Source organism: Erithacus rubecula, assembly GCF_903797595.1.
Source record: "Erithacus rubecula genome assembly, chromosome: 6".
Taxonomy (NCBI): Eukaryota; Metazoa; Chordata; class Aves; order Passeriformes; family Muscicapidae; genus Erithacus; species Erithacus rubecula.
This window is the reverse complement of record NC_136688.1, coordinates 49,041,129-49,058,595: the sequence shown is the minus strand read 5'-3', so window position 1 is coordinate 49,058,595 and position 17,467 is coordinate 49,041,129. Positions and strand designations below refer to the sequence as shown.

At 36.8% G+C, this 17,467-nt stretch overlaps 1 protein-coding gene across 23 annotated transcripts in view; it reads right to left on the bottom strand.

The window, feature by feature from the left end:
- EML1 (EMAP like 1) overlaps positions 1 to 17,467 on the bottom strand; it is a 121,834-nt gene that overhangs the window by 35,696 nt on the left and 68,671 nt on the right. For 6 of the 23 annotated variants that reach the window (XM_079308152.1, XM_079308153.1, XM_079308165.1 and 3 more), the window contains exons 2-4: positions 16,059 to 16,241; positions 10,692 to 10,824; positions 1,646 to 1,780 (exon numbers count right to left, since the gene is read on the bottom strand). In XM_079308152.1, the coding sequence (XP_079164278.1) occupies positions 1,646 to 1,780; positions 10,692 to 10,824; positions 16,059 to 16,241 (451 nt within the window). Of the gene's footprint in view, positions 1 to 1,645; positions 1,781 to 5,042; positions 5,091 to 10,691; positions 10,825 to 13,031; positions 13,095 to 16,058; positions 16,242 to 17,467 lie in introns of all 23 variants that reach the window. The other 17 variants (XM_079308162.1, XM_079308146.1, XM_079308147.1 and 14 more) reach the window with 5 other exon arrangements.

Here is a 17,467-nt window from a genome sequence, read left to right as displayed (position 1 = left end):
CTGAGCAGGCTAAAGTTATCTCTTTTGAAGTCCATGGTTAAAATCTTGCTTCCCTGCTTCATCCCCTCCTGATACTGAACTCCACCTCATGGTCATGGCAGCCAAAGCTGCCTCCAACCTTCACATCTCCTAAAGGCCTTCCCAGCCTGTCATCACAGGGTCAAGTTGCACACTACTCCTTGTGGGATCTTCTACTACCTGTGACAGGAAATTGTCACCAGTGCTTTCCAGGAACCTCCTGGACTGTTTGTGCTTTGCTCTGTTGCTTCTCCAGCAGATGTCCAGGTAGTTAAAGTCTCCCACAAGAGCCAGGGCCTGTGACTTTGAGGCTGCTTCAAGCTGCCTGAAAAAGACCCCATGCAGTTTCTCCTGTTCAGGCAGCTTGTAGCCAACAGCCACAAACTGCCACCCTTACTAGTCTGCCCTTTTATCCCAACCCATAACTTATTCTAAGTTCCATAATTTGCACACTTGCCATCTTGCTTCATAGCTGGAAACATGAGCCAGAAACCATGCTATTAATAATGCAATCACCCATACTTGGGCTGTAAAACAGCACACAACCAGCTCACTCCTTACTCAAGCAAATATGCTGATGGGATAAAAAGGAAGGAACATTTTGTGCCACACCATTGACAATGATTCGTGTAATGGCATTGATGCCCAAACAGAGTAGCTAAATTAAGTTATTAATTGAGCTTCCTTAACAATGTGTTTTTATGGTCACATCATCCATGAGACAGTGAAACAGTACCATCAACACCATTTCTTGCAAAGGAAACTGCAATAGATAGGGCAAGTTAAATGGCCAAAACTAAATTCTGACTAGGAAATACAGGAAAGAACTACTTGACCTATACTGACAATGCTGATGAACCTCAACAAAACAGCTATTTGCTCAAGGTTATCCTAAGTCTGAAACCCTTGAACAAGATATCTTCTTTCCTCTGTGCTGTCAGCAATACAGAGAAGCATGATCAGAGATACACAGAGATAGGCATCTCTGCTTCATTGAACAGCACTTGCATGTAAACCTCTTTCTTCATTTATCTTTAATCTGACTCTCAGAACAAGGCATTCATAGTTCAAAGACTGACTGGCCATCAGTCTACATGTGGGATGCGGTGACTGAATGCTTCTCAACAATTGTTTTGGTTTTTCTTCCTCTTTCCTTCACTTCTTAATCTACCTTTATCTTGATTTAAGAGTTTTCTCACTTTTGCTCTTCCTATTTTCTTCTCCTCATCGCACTGGAGGACAGGAAGTGAATGGCTTTGTGATACTTAGATGCTAGCTGGGGTCAAGGCACCACCGGAACTTAAAGAAGTACTTGTCAGGAATATGAAGACCAAGGGAAACCACTAAAATATTAGAAAAGGCATGTTTAATAATTATGAGCTTTCCTGAGAAACTCTAAGATCTCACACTGTTTATAGTTTGGAAATAAGGCAAATAAATTTAATCTAAATATGAAAACCTGTTTTATTTCAAATGTTTTAATACATATTTGGTCCAAGAATTGGAGCTTTGTAAAAAAAGAAAGCTTCCAATATTTTAAATAAGCAAAACTAAGTTCACTAAAGAAACTAATTTCATTATTAGAGCAGGAGGCAGAGAAAGGGGATAGATACTTAGATAACATTACCTTTCACTGTTCTTTTTACCACTAGATGAACTGCTGGTGGAACCAGTGCGGTTGCGACTCCCTTTGGAATCTCCATAGCTTTCCCTCCGACCTCCTGGGGACACACGCTCAGCTGAACTGGTTCTCTTAATGGTGCTAATAAAACAAGGAGCAAGTTTCACAGTGGCACTTGTAAAGGTATATATTCTACAATAAGTATTTTTGAGAAATGTATCAAGTAGAGCACTGACCCTAAAACAATAACTATGATTTTTCAAAAAAATCTTAACTTGATTTTTTAAAGAGCCTATGTAAGAGTTTTGCTGGTGCAACAAACACACTGCTTTTTCCTTAATCATAAAATATGGGCTAAACCAATTTCATAGAGTAGTTGCAATCATTTTTCCAGGTCATGTTTCAAATCTCTGACTGCCACACCATGCTTCTAAACTTTTGGATTCTCTTACAAAGAAGTGGAAGATTTAAAGAGAAATCATATTGCCTGACATTTCCAGCCAGACTACAGAGAATGCCAAAAGTACTGTCAAAATTTGAACACAAGCAAGCTAACTTTGGGACTTCATCCAATATCAATTACTCTGTGGTTCAAAACTAGTTTTAACATACTCCAAACTGCAATTAATGGTGAGCTAACCTGCATTGTTTTTATTGCTGACAAAAATGAATGCTTCCTATGCTTCCTAGTTACATGTATGAATAGATTAGATCCCCCACATGTCCTGACAGGAGGTTTTTTAAAGGCTTAAAGCTCGCTCTACCCTCTCATTCTTCAACCATCCTTCCTGCCAAGATAGCTATCAAGGGAGCTCCTGTGTGGCTTTATGGCAACCCTGAGACATCCAGCTCTCTCTGATGGAAAAATGTGAGCTAAAACACAAGTGCTGTTACTTAGTAAATTAAGAGAAGCTTGGTCAGAACTTACACCTTATAGGAGACAAATTATTGACCAAAGCACTTCTCCCTAAAGCAGTGCTTCCTAGCGAGAGAGGGAGCAGCTAAAGGTGAGGTCACAAAGTGGGTAATGCTTTTACACGTTGCTGCAGGCCCTTTGCAGCAGAGAGGCTCAGGCAGCAGCACCCAGACTGAGGCAGGAACCACCCCCATGGCAGCAGCTGAACCACAGGACTCAGTGTCAGGGCCTCCTTTTCCCCCATTTCAGTCCTGTACTGTTTTCTCCCCCACAGAAAGCACAATGCAAATATCTCCTTTAAGCCATAAAATCCCCACACTAAATAACCACCTTCAGCAGCTCTCTCACCCCAGAAACCAGGGACACCAGTGGCTGCTTTCAAGCTCACATCTCTCTACCCAAATCCCAACCACAAGCTCCATCCCACTGTGAAAACTTCAGTACATGCTCCTTTAAAGTCAGTCTCACCCTAGCAACCCCAGCAATGTCCCCTTGGCCTCTATACACCCCCAGAGATGCTCTGCTTACCAGAATACTCATCTCAAGCATTCTTGAGGACTACTCCAAACCTTCCCATCAGTCCCTAATAGTTATTCCTACTCCATCATCTCAGTCAGCTCCTCTGGCTCTGTCCCACCTTATGTGTGGTGTAAGTTGTCTCTCCATAACTAGAGGAACAAAAATAGACTTTTCTATCTAGCTTAGTAACTGTGCATCATCTACTTTAAAAAAACCCTCAAACTTATTTCTGCTCCCCATGTCTTTTTACCAGCAAGGAGGGGAGTGTTCCAACACCTCAGCTGAGACTCAGTTACAGAAATGATGAGAACACCTGAACCAGAATCTTTCTGCAAAGCAATTGCCCTTCTGAAAAGAAGGCAGAGCCCATCCAGGGGCAGATCTGCAGAGGCAATGCATGTTTAGGTGCATCTCAGGCAGCTTGGCAAAAAAACCTTCTGGTACATGCGATGGTAGGACAGATGTTCAGTGCTGCATTCTTGTAATAGAAACAAGCTTCAAATGATTAAGCTGAAATTTTAAAAATCGTGTTTCTGTGGAGAAAGCAATGTAAGAGAGCAAGCAGAATGCAAAATGACACAAAGACAGAACAAAATACATTAATAGGGGAAGAGGAAAGGCAGCAACAAGAATTTAGTTCTATCTTAATTTCAGAAGTGTACTTTCTACACTAGACTAACATTATCCAAGTCATCTCAATGTCAAATGCATGAAAAAAACCCTTCTCTAGTAAATTAAAGAATATACTGTTAATATGTAATAAAGTTAACAATTTAACTAGTCTTCCAATCTATCCAATCATCCATTTTAGTACTACTCCAGTTAAAAAATAAAACCTTGATACTGAAAATGTTTATTCCATATTAAATAGCTTTATTAGCATGTGCCTTCCACTATTATATACATTAATAACAGAAACATCCTGTGTGATTTGTCAGGATCAAATCTTTATTTTGGCATCCTTTCCTGGTTAAGAAAATTTCAGTGTAGGCTGATGTTGATGCACATTTTCTTTGTTAAGGATAAGAGGCGTCAACATCAGCCTACACCAAATTAAATTAAGGACATTATCAAAGTATACTAATCTTAGAAAAAATTAAGAAACAATTTGAAACTAATTTTAATGTTGCTTGGGGTTTTGTTTTTATAGCTGTCAACATTCAAAAGATTAAATAGAGGATAATAAATGAAAGGGTGGGACTAAAATTTAGAAGTTTAATTCTATCTTCTTTCTGAATAATTAAGTCTCATATCAGTATAAAAACTACTTTAACCACAGGTGTAAAATTCTTTTAAACCCTTATGATTTATGCCCATCACTGCTTAAACTAATTAGTAATGGTATCTTCTGACAAATTTTATTTTAAACTTTCAAGAACAACAACAAAAGCCCAGTGATTAGTATTGGTGTTTGGAAACAAGGATTATAACTCTATTATATTAACTCATTTTTGGCATTATACACATTTTGTTATCTAGACTGTTAAACACCAGTGATTATATCCATGGCTATAGTAGATACACTGTCACCTGAGGAGGAATTTAAAATGACAGAAAATAGTCATTTAACTTACAGATTTTTAAGAGTATAACTGGATTCAGAATTTGACTTCCATATCAGTGATATGAAAGATGAGCATTTGCAATTATTTAAAAATACAGCATTTAGTTATACAATTTTTAGCTTAAGACAGCAAGGCAGTCTAATACCCCCATAAAACAATTGTGTTAGTATGAAATAAGGCAGATATATCACTGACATTTTTATTATCTAAGTTGTGGGATGCATTTATCAATAATGAGAAAGTTTTAGACATGCACTTCTTGAAAAGTTAAAAATGGCAATAATAATTACAGTTCTATCATGTTAATGTTTTTACTAAAACACCCACTTTCTATGTGTTGAATTGAAATGGAAAGGAAAAACGATTGAACTTCAACACTACAAAGCTATTAAGGATCCCTCACCTTAGAGCAGGCTTTTTCAGTTTGCATGCATTGAGAAGATTCACAGACCTGCTTAATCCAGATTGAGAGGTGCGTAAACAAAGCAGAATAAAAAGTGAATGCAACAATAAAATGTGGAAACAAGACATTTACAAGACTTACATTAAAAGACAAAATTGCATGCTTTCAAGATATGAAGTCACGTGCAAGAGTAAACAACAAAGTGCTCATTGACTCAGTCAGATGTTTGATCATTTCAAACCATACATTTAAGAACACCAATGTATCTTTGAATGACAAAATCTCAGCAGTGCCCCAATAGACTGACCATTCGTAAAGCGACTCAAAAATAAAATTTAAAAAATAAATAAAAGAAATCAAAGAGGATATCTGAAGGAACACGACAGATGATCCAGCTAAAAGACAAAGACTATTAAAAAAGCAACAACAAAGACAAGAAAATAAGTCCTCATATATACATACATATACCACTGCATAGCATGAATGTTTCAGGTAGTTGCATTACTGAATTGTGGTGAACAAATCTGGCCAAAATTAAAAAGATATATACTTTATTACTAAAATTATTTGGGAAAATATAAAAGCTTTTTAATAAAAGAAATTAAAAACCATTGCACAATGCTCTTTAAGACAAAAACTGATGGCATTAATATTTTGTCTAGCACTCATTCTGACCCTCATTTAAATCAATTAGAATGAACTCAGGAATAACATATGACTTTAATTTCATTATGCCTCTGAGCAAAATGCACTAATAACTTTAATTGTTAGAGATATTGTGAAGTGGCGTAATAGCTTTGCCACCCCAAGTTCAGTGGAGAGTGATTTCTTTTTTAATTTATACTCTGAAGATTTTAAACCATTCTCTTTGAGAGATGAGTGTTACATAGAGCATTTAATGGAAGGTTCAATTCAGAGTTTGTGTGTGTGCCAGTTACAAACCATCGCTGCCCCCCAACACAACACACAGCATTAATTCCAGGCGACTGAACAATTTCCTAGGGGCCATGTGTTTAGAGTTTAGAAGAACAGGAATTTATCATATTAAAGTATTTTATTCTCCCTGCAAACAAAGCTCTTTATGTTTTCTTTGTTCTCGCTTCTTCCTTTTGATCTCTATTGTCAGAGTTTTGCACCATTGTAATACTTTGCAATCTGCTGGGGGAGAAAGAATGACTGATTGTCTCCTTTTGAAAGGCCAAGTATGTGCAAGCCTGCAGCCTGCACCAGCATCCCTACTGGGAAAGGTACTGTCTGCATTCTCCTCCCTTACATTTTTTTTCCCCCTTTTGCCCCCTCAAGTCTTGGAAACAAAGCTATCCTAGATGAGTCACAAAACCTTAGATTTTAATAGGGAACACAAAACATTACTACTGCGTGCTGGCCAAATTCCAAAGGCAAATTTAATGTTAAGCAGGAAACTTCAAGCCACATTACACGCCAAAGAAAGAGTGCAGGGGGAAGGGAAAGTTCTGCTCACAATACATTAAACTTATCTGGAAGAAAAATTTCAAATTATTCTAAGCAAAATTTTACAGTAAAACCATGGCAGCACTCAAAAATCTGTTACTCAAAAGAGGTCATACACTACTAAATCGTAGAATTAGTAAATATATTACAATTCAAATCAAATCCTCTGATCAAAGGTTTCTTGTGAAGATGACATGGAAACACTTTTCAAAGCCAGGCAATTCTTGATTGTCCATCTGTGTTCACCCCATCTCAGAATCACTCCAGCTCTCTGTTAGCTGGCTGGCACTCAGAGCCTCCCAGCTGTGTTCACATGGTCCCCAGAGCCTGAGTGCAGCGGCTCCTCTTGGTGCTTGACCACAATTTTTGGTCCCAGTACTACCAGCATCACCAGGCTTTCTATCTTGCACTGTATTGCCACCATATACTTTTATAATGCAGTTGACCCATGTTTTGGATTCGTGCTTTTGCTCTATTCAAGTTATTTCAGTCCTTCCTTAACCTGGGTAATTGGGTATTGACTAAATGAGATCTGAATGCTGAAGCAGGGTTTGGTGCCCTCAATTCTAATTGAAGTCAGAGTCAGTTGAGGTTACTCAAAGCTTTGCAAGATCTGGATCTAATTATCACATTAGGCCCTATAACAACCTACTGATATCCAGTGATACATGTTTTACATATGGAAAAGCAATATGCATAGAGGTTAAATGATTTGCATAAGGTCACTGAGAGAATATATGGCAGAACTCAAAAGCCTGCTAGTTCCACCCTTTCAGCCTCAAGCCTTTTTTATTACCTCAAATTTTATATTCCTGCCAGAAGAAGTCATTTCCATTTCAAATATTAAATGGGAAATCAGAAAATGTAGTGAACTCTGAACCACATCTCCTTGGTAATCCAGCAAGGCAGATAAGCCATATACCAACCTGCGGGTTCAAACGAGTTAACCAACACATTTAATGCAGCTATTGTATGAAATGAGATTGTCTCTGCAGACATACCAGTAAATGCATCTATTTCTTAGCAGGAAAATGTATGGATGCACACTTAGTCCCACACAGACTATTTGCATATATTTACATAAATAATGCACAACAAACTCTTTCAAGGGACAGACTGATGTCATTTCAATTGGACATCATACAGTCTTAACCTAAACAGTGCTAAGTATAGGAGAAGATAGGAATCAGAAATCATTTGATTGTAAGGTTTTGTTTCATAAAGCATTAAAGCATTTGGGAAAGACTCCAGTCACCTGCACTTTCTCTTGGATACATGGTCACAGGTAATAAAAACAAGGAAGATGATAATTTTTACTACTGCAATTCTAGCAGATATTTGTCAGTCTCAACAGCAGATCAAAAGTTTAGAGGATGACTCAGTAAAATTTTTTTCCCCTTTCGTATTGTTGTTTTTAATTTTACTTCCACTGTTGAAATTCTACCTTTTCAATTGTGAACCTGTGTTGTACACAAAAACTACTAAAAGCATTCAAGCAGAAATTAAGTTTTAAAACATCTATGAACACTTAATATTATTTACAGCTGCTGTGTCACATGACCATGTTTTGGACTAAAGAATACCAACATTACAAATTAGCCACAGTTCTGGAAGCAGTTCATAAAAAAGACCAGTGCCTAGAAGAAGTCAGAACTAAAAAAAATAGCTCAAAATTTCCCACCATCTGGAAACTGTGCAACACTGAGAAAAGCTGCTAGCACAAATAAACAAGTCCTACCCTTTGAAAAAGGAAGCTATTTGATTTTGCTGATGTATTTCCATTACTGTTTTATGCATAAAAACATGCAGTTCCTGAAGCGAAAAGGGTCCAGTATAAACAAAAAGTGTGATTGAATTAATCTTAAGGATGCATAATTAATCATTCTTCTTGACTGTGTACAAGAAAGATATTTTGAATACTTACTGTTTCATATTTGAATAGTGAATATGTGGAACACCATTTACTATAAAACCCTGAAATCTGATCAGTTATTTCAAGGTTCACTATTAAATGATTACAGAATAATTTACCAAAAAGATGTTTTGTACAGTAATTAATTGATGAGGTCCTTACCATTAAATTTTATTACTCTAAGTATATTTATAGGCAAAGCATAGAAATATGCTCTAACACATGCTTTAACATATGCTTTAACAAAGGTAATTCTAAAGAACATTTTCATATTAAAGACACCAGTACAGAAGTTTAGAGCATTTGAAGGGAACAATAATTCTACAGCACTTAAATTTACAACTGCTTTTTTTGGGACATGGAGCTCTCCTAAGCACTCTTACTAAGTATTCACCTATATCAGCAAAATTGTTCATATATACTTTTTCTTTTCCAAATATACATTTTCATGATTCATATTTAAAGCACCTTCAGCCTAGCTTCTGGAGCAATGAGAAGGGACAAAGCATAATGAAAGGACACTAAATACTTGCCCAGTGGAAGACTTTCTCACACAGGAATCAAGACAGTCTAAAAATACCACTAAGGATGCTCTCTAAGGACCTTCCACTGGCATTCAGGATATGCAGGTTGCATGTGGGACAGGTGGAAGGGATACAGGGTGCCACTTATCTACAGGGATCCTAAGCTAGGATAATGCTACAGGCTACATGCAATTTTAGATGGAAAACCTGAATTACATAAAGGCCTCCAAGAATAGAGGAAGCATGAGTATTCTCCTGACCTGCACTTCATCCATCCTACTCTGGGGCAGAAAGTTCTATGCTGAACCCTAGAGACAGAGCACTGAGACTCAGGAATTACACCCTCTGTACACAGGTGAAGTCTCCCAGTGCCTGTGCTCTCATATGTTTTATAACTACCAGGTGAAGCTTAATTAGGAAGAATGAAATTATGATAATTATTTAGAAAAAAAAATTATGAAGAGCAAATGTGCTTTAAAATTCAGCATGTACTAAATACTACTCCTTTTAAAACAGTAATACATTTCCTTTTCTAAAAGGAAAGTTATTTCTCCCATTTTCAAACTTCTGATAACACAAATCTAATAATGGAACAGTTTGGACAGCATTTGCTTTCCTTCTCTTCCATTAAGGGATGTTCAGACCAGCCTGCCAAAGCCTACAGCTGCAGCAAGCTCCAGCTCATAAGAGCTCACAGGAGTTCATTTTTGTGACATAAACAAATAAGGTATTTTCCAATTTTAATTGTGCACAGTGTAACTTCTCTCTACAATAACAGAACCTGGAGTTTCTTGAAAATCAGCCCCCTTCAACACAGTAACAAAAATTGACACATCCTTAGCCACCATCTCCTCTTTGAGGAAAAATTCTCTTTATGAGAGAAACCTCAGATCTTAGCAGATTAATGCTCTCATCTCTACAACTTACCCTCCCTCAGAGCTGACAGCACCATCACTACAAAAAGATGAGGAGACAAATGAAATGTACAAAAAAACCCCAAAGTCCACACTATTATCTTTTACACATGCCACCCAGCAGATCAGCACCACAGTAACTGCCATGTATAACTTGAACTTGTTTCACCCAATCCATTCCATTCCTTATAACCCAAATGTATAAAACATTTAGTCCATTTAAAAACAGCTACACACAAAGCAAATTGAGACAGAGCAGCAATTTTTAAAAGGGCTTAAATATATGTTAATGGTAAGATATCTAAAGATGAATGTTTTAATTTGCATAAATATGTGCTAGGCAGAGAATTTTCCTCCTCCCTGAGATGCTACTAACCTTGTGCATGCAGTTTATATGATAATTTTGTTAGTGAGAGAACCAGTAACGATAACATACTGATTTGCAATGATAACACTGTTTCTCTGCACACTATATATTTTCTACTACCTAATCAAAGAATTATTGAACAACTTTTTACATCATGTTGGGCAACAGTGGAGTAGAAATGCTTTATTGTCTCTGTGCTAAATTATTAAAAGCAAGAAATGAACACAAACCAGTAAGACTAAGCATTGTACCTTCTTTCAATATGCATGGTAATAACCTTAATTGTAATCAGAATAAATAAATTTAAAGCCTCTCAGAATGAAATCCATCTCCTTTTCTTTCCAAACTAAATATTTAGACTGTTGCTTTGCAAGTAAGAAAAACTGCATATCTAGAAGGTTAAAGGAGGAGCTATACCATGTTTTCAGTTTCATGGCTATAAGGTTTCTCACAGGTGCCTACCTTTTTGCTGCTGGTGCTACAGACTCCTTTCTGGTTCCTGATGGAGAAGGTAAAGAGCCACTTGGTTTCTTTGGTAATACAGTTCCATTGTTAACTGTAGTCCTTAAAGGCAGGGTTTGTACCAGTGGTCTTGCTGTAAAACAGGCATAGGAAGAAATCATTGCCTTAATTTACTTTTCTGTGTTTTTTCCTCAGCAAACAACATTAGAATATTCTAAATTTTCCACATAGCATGCAATTTTTGTGTCACTATGGCCAAATTCAGCACAGATGAGGAATTTTAAAAAATTATTATTACTCTTCATAATAAAAGTAAAAACTCTGTCCTAGATCAAGGAGCTTAGTGGTAAGCACAAAAGTAGTTGTCCTCAAAACCAATCCTGCTCTGTCAAAAGAACATCAGACCCTTGCCCACCTATATAGCATCCAGAGGAGTGCTAGAAATGAAGGCAAGTTGTCATCCCAGGAACTCTAGCTCTTCATCCCCCAGTCTTCTTTGAGGTTTTCCACAAGCAAATTGTCTATTAAGAAATTTCTACAACCCCAAAATATCTTTTCTCAAAGAATGTGGGCTTATGTTTGACAGAAAGGATTTGTACCCTTTATTCAGAAAAAGCAACTGAAATCAGCAGAAGAGTGAAGGTAGTAAGTGGGCATTATCTACCTACATTCTTCTGATCAAATGTTGGCTCAAAAAATGATATACATGTCATAGCTGAAATTAAAATTAGAATAACAGAAAAGTCCCATTCAAGTAGTTAGAAGTTAGTTGCAAAAATTGTGTTTAAAACTGCAAGCAATGAGTACCAATGAAAACTACTGTGGATCACAGCCTCCAGAGACACAAACATGACTCTCTGCACAGCAGGGAAAAAAGCTTGAATCACTTGAAATTTGATAGGACTTTGTATTACAAGCCATTGTAGAGATGCCAAAAGCCTCTGGGTTCAGAGAAATGCCACCTGAGAGAATGCAGCAGTCACAAGTCACTTTAGCAACATAAAATTTCATTGAACTTGGAGAGGATGGCAGGGAGAATACCTATGATATGCTCTTCAAAAAAGACTGCCAAGGAAAGAAGATCTAAAAGGCTAAAGTGAAACAGTACTAACTGTCTGCAGTTATAGGTCATACTCTAGCACCGACAGCAAGCATTTATTGACTTGTTCACCCTAAGTTTTCATATACTGAACAAAAATAAAGATGTGAAAAATTGTGCCTTGAGAAGATTGTCAGTAAGTATGGTCTACTAGAGAATGTAATTTGCAAGACAAAATTTGTCTTGAAACTTTATTAGAATACAGACTTACTTGTTTTGTGTTTGTCCTTTATTTGTTTAGAGGAAATAATTTAGAAAACAACCTACAAGAGAAATACTGAAGGAATGAGACTTATTTGGCTTAGAAGAGTAAAGGATGACAGGAAAAAAAGTCAACAAAAGACACAGAAGAAGAAAATTTTCTCTTTGCTCACTGAGGGTGCCTTCCAGTCCTGCCTTCCATGATCTGTTTTAACTGACTAATGCTGTCTTTAGAGCTCATACAAAACATCTGAAGTTTACTTTGCTATTTATTTAGTTTTTTATTAATTAAGTCAGATATCTTAGTTCTATTTACTGCTCCTTTACTAAATTTTTTGTATATTAAATTCTTTTTGCAATTTTGTGCTGGAAGTTCTGCTGCTTGTTTCCTAATTGCTGAATTGCTGTAATTAATTCATATCTATAAAACTGATTCTGGTGCATTTTATAGAACCACAGGTAACTACAGTTGAGAAGTTGTGGACCTGTCTCCTGGCAAGCTTTCTGTAGCTTACAAAACTTTAATGAGCTTTGAGAAGACAAATTGGAATAGCAATTGAAATTAAAAAATAAATGATTAAAATATTTTTCTTATTTGTAGTTATTCAAAAAGAATGCCTGTTAAAGAGTAGCTGGAGTGAACTAGCTGGAGTCTGTTTACTCTCCTAACCTTATGAAATAGAAACTAGCAGCAGGCAGGAATAAACCCTGCAACCTTTAACAGAAGTTTTGCTTCAAATCCAGCACCAACCCACGATCCACATTCTGGAAATACAGATTTAAATGGTCAGTTAGTGTAGAAAGCAACAGCATGAAAGTGTTGCACAACACATAGAAAAACTGTGCATTATTCAATAAATCCACAGTTTACTTGGGAGCTATCTTGTTTTGCTTACAACAGCTAGTTCACACCAGTGGTAACTGGCATCACAGTCACACAATCCCAAATGTGTCATTGCTGTTAGAAGTCAGTAACATACTGCTATTACTGCTTTGTCAGTAATGTTTATTTTGGAAGTTCTGGTGCTTCAAGGTCTTACCTGTGGTAGCAGGACTGACAAGTTTATCAGCCTCAGCAGCAGCTTTTTTAATCATACTCTGATCTATGGATTAATAGGGCTGTTAAGTTTACAAACAAAACCAATAATTGCAAAAGGAAAAAACAACAAACACAAGTAAAACAAAGGCAGGAAGCCATACTGAAACTCCACCAAGTAGTAAAATCAAACAAGGAAAGTGGAAAAAAAAAACCCCAAACAACTAAACAAAAACTTAAAACACCACTAGGGAAGGAGTTCCACAAATGGACAAGATAAGCTGCTCCCTTTCCATGATGTATGCTGCTTTTAAGCTGCTTAGCTCAAGTTTAGAACAAGAACACAAAGCTTGAGCTTGAAAACAAACTCAAGATTTTTCCATTATAGATTTGAAAGCCTGAACTTTGAAGTCTTTAAATTGATTTTAAATCTGAAGTATTCAGAAAAATGAAGTCGTTTGTCCCATGAAGACTCTTGTTCCAGACTTTATAAAGTACTGGGGGGATCCTGTTTTTCCAAGGCACAGACCTCCCCCAACATGCCCACTTAATCCTGATCTACTTCATCTATAGATCAAATGAAAACAGCAGCATACATTATGCTTCAACCACCAGTTTGCTTGGACACAATTTCTGTGACATTCTGTGGGCTCAAATTCCACTTTATAAAATTCTTAATGTGGAATTAGTCATTGAACAATATAGGGAAAATAAACAGGTTCAGTCCATGCAGCCCAAGGGGTAAAGCATGAGACGTCACCACTCTAGCTCCTCCCATGTCTAAAAATGCCCCTTTCCTAAGAGTCTCCATCAGGAGCCTCCATAATGCTATTCCAAACTAAAATTAGGCTTATGCTAAGTAATTGCATTCAATTTGTTATAAAGTAGTTGTGCCTACTAAGGAATAATAGACCATAATATTTGACAAAACAGCTGGGGAAAAAGCAAGTGATCAGAGTACTTCAGATTCTCTTTCATGTTTATAATTCATGTTTAATAAGGTTGACCATACACTAAATGATACAGCTGATGTACAGCAAACTGGATGCTCTTTACATAAACAGTCACAGTACTGATCTTCTCCAGAAATAAGGTGGGTTTTGTTGGCAAATACCAAGACTTATTCTGGTAATTTGCAATGGAAGAGCAATTGACATTTGTAGTTCTCTATTTGAATTATTACAGTAAAACTTCTTACACTGTAATTTCACACACATTAAGAACCAGGCATGCCATATATACATTAAAAAAACCTCCAAAACACACACACAAAAAGGCCACAAACCAACAAACCCCTACAAAACCAGCCATAGAAGACATGGGGATAATCTTAACAGCAGCTTTTCTTCAATGTACATTGAACTATGGCTGTAATGGTCTGCCATGACCAAGAAAACCTCTCCTGATTTAGAGTCCAACTCTGCTCACAGAATCCATGAAAATCTGGTTTGTATTTTGCTAAGTAAAGCCAGCAGGCAAGAAGAGATTTGGTTACAACTCAGTAATAATTACTAGACTTTATTTCCTCTGTGCATCAGATAATATCTATTTTACAGGCAACATGAAGCCTTTTAATCCCTTGTAAAACCAGATTTGATGGAACATTTTATCAAGTGGAGGCTATCTTTAGTAACATTTAACTTATCTGATAATTAAAATTTTTTTATCAATAAAACAAAGACAAAATAAGAAGATTACAACAGAAAGGGAAGAGGACATGAAGACAAGATTGCAGATATTTAGTGCCTATTCCACCTGACAGCTACTATGAGACACAACCAACTCATTATTTGGCTCTTTCAGCTTTCTTCATCTTCCAACACAAAACTTTGTAACAAACATGACATCTCAATTCAGCAAATTAAGTAGTTCTTACCTAGTCTGTTAAATCAAATAACTAGAAGTAAATATTTTTGCAAGGTCACAAATATATGAGATTAAAGGAAGTATAAACTTTAAATAGAGAAAATTATGAATCCATAAATACGTAACATAATTCTCATGCAAAGCAAGGTTTCAATTAATATTACTACATATCAGGACCCCAAAAGAAATAACTTCTGAAGTTAGACAACAAAGAGCCTGTGAAGTCTGCACTTTCCTTCCACATCCAGGTTGCCACCACTCTTACTCCTAAAACCACTCTAAAATACCTGGTGTGTTTCTCTAATCTGCACACAGGCAGTCTCCCAGGCCTTTGCAGCCTCACACACTACAGTAAATCACATTGGCTGGTTCTAACAAACCTTCATTCTTGTGAAGTGCAGGATGTTCAGGTCCAGCTTTACTGAATTCTGCACAGAAAAACCCATTCCTGCAGAGCAGGAGCCATGAGAGAACACACTGTGGCACATGGGCACAGCAAGAATTCTGCCAAGCAGTGACATCTGTCACACCTTGCTGGCTCTGGCTCTGCTGCTCTAGAACATGGTCAGGCAACAGCCACAGCTCTTCCCTTCCTCTGTAGCTGAGCAGATGGTTTTGTACCATCTCCTTAGTCATGTCAGCTCTGTGCTAGCATAGAGCTCTGTCTTATGCCTGTATGATGCATAGACACTTAAGACATTTTAAATTAAATTTTAATTACATTTTACTTCAGTTTAATTCATTGAAGAAATTTCTAAATGAAATTGAAAATAAATGTAATGTAATTAAAAATCCTAATTTTTTTGGATTACAAAAACCCCAACCTTTTATGAGTTTCACCCACAGAAGACAATGCCTTCCCTAAAGAGTTTATAAAATGCCTTGATCAGAAGTATGGAAGTGGTAGCAATGGTTAAATGTAGATTGTGGATTAAGCATTAAGAAAATGCACATGCTTTGCTGGTTCATGTAAACTGTAGAAGGCTCACAGATTTAACCTTCTGGATTTTTATGCATCCTTTGTAACGGATTGAATTTCAAATGTATTTTATTTAGAGTTTGATTGGTTGATTTTGAATATTTCCAGATCTAATGAACAACCTATTTTAATACATATGAAACACTCATGGAGCTGCACTATTTTACATCTATCTGAAATGCAAACCTTTGGTAGGTCCTTTCTTGTTCTGCATGGCCTGCTGCTCCTCTGTAATATTCAAGCGTCGGACCACATCAGCAAGGGCAGATTTGAGCAGCTGGATGTCATCTTCCTGCATCTGGACACGCTGCTCCAGAGAGGCAATGCGATCTGTAACCTCCATGCTGCTGGCAGCAGAGGCACTGTCATCTAAACAAACAGCAGGAAAAACATGCATTATCAATAATGGATAGCCATCCAGAAGTACCTTACACAGCTGGCTGCAGGGTAAAACAAGGCTTTTCTCAGACCTGATGACTTCTTGAAGAAGAAGGTTTTTAAGTTACCAAAAGGAAGAGACAGAAATTTAAAAAAAAATAATAAATAAAAGATACTTAAGTAAGATGTGATGACGGGATTGGCTTCAGGGCCAACTGTTAATTGGGTTCCACTACCAATTATCTGAATGTGAAAACTGCAGTGATCAATCATCACCCTTCACTGTTCTGCTCAACACAACATTCTGACACTGCTAGGCATTCAGGTAAAGAGCTACATTTTCTGATCTGCTACACATCCTTCCAGATTTTTCTGTCTCATATAGGTAATAGAAATAAATTATAAATACATAAGTAACAGATAGGCTTACACTTTTTCAAGCTACCATACACAGACTGAAGAACAGATACTGACCCAATCTGCTAACCCCTAGCTTATACCAGGAGTTTTGAGAGCATTCCCTCTGACAGAAATAAAACCCCAAATAAATTCAGAATTACTCAGTAAGTATAATCTAACCCTGCAAGTTATTAAAATGGTCATTACTTTGCATACAAGTCACCTGATATTTGGAAGTAACCCATAGAAGCTTCAAGACTGTAAATTCATGATGAGGACTATGACTACACACTCTTTCCACTCAAAACTAGTAATAAGAATATTGTTCCTAGTGAGCTCTTTTGCTCCTATTACACAGAAACACTGTCTCTTATTACAATATCAGGTTAGGATAAATAAGAAGAAAACACCACCAAGGACATCAAAGTCCATATCAAATAGGCAAATAATGTGCAGTTTTTAAAGAGAATTGCAAAGTTTTATTTAATCAGGCCTAGAGATCCAAAAACAAAGTTAGGTACTAATTTATTGGATGATCTTAAGCAATGTTAGCCAACTCATGACTTAGTAAGACATTCTGTAGCAAAAATGGATATATATGCTACTATCTGCAAGCATACTTGACTTCCTCATTCCCAATGCAAGTCTGCAGCCTGTATTTCTTCTGTTCAAGCTGAGCTCTCTGTGAAGAAGGTGGTATTTGTTTTCATTTCTTATGTCCTTGATTCTCATCCATTCCAAACCAGAATTTTCCACTTTTATAAAGGGCACAAAAGTTAAATGGTTTGTGTATAATAATAACTCCTGTTGAATTTTAA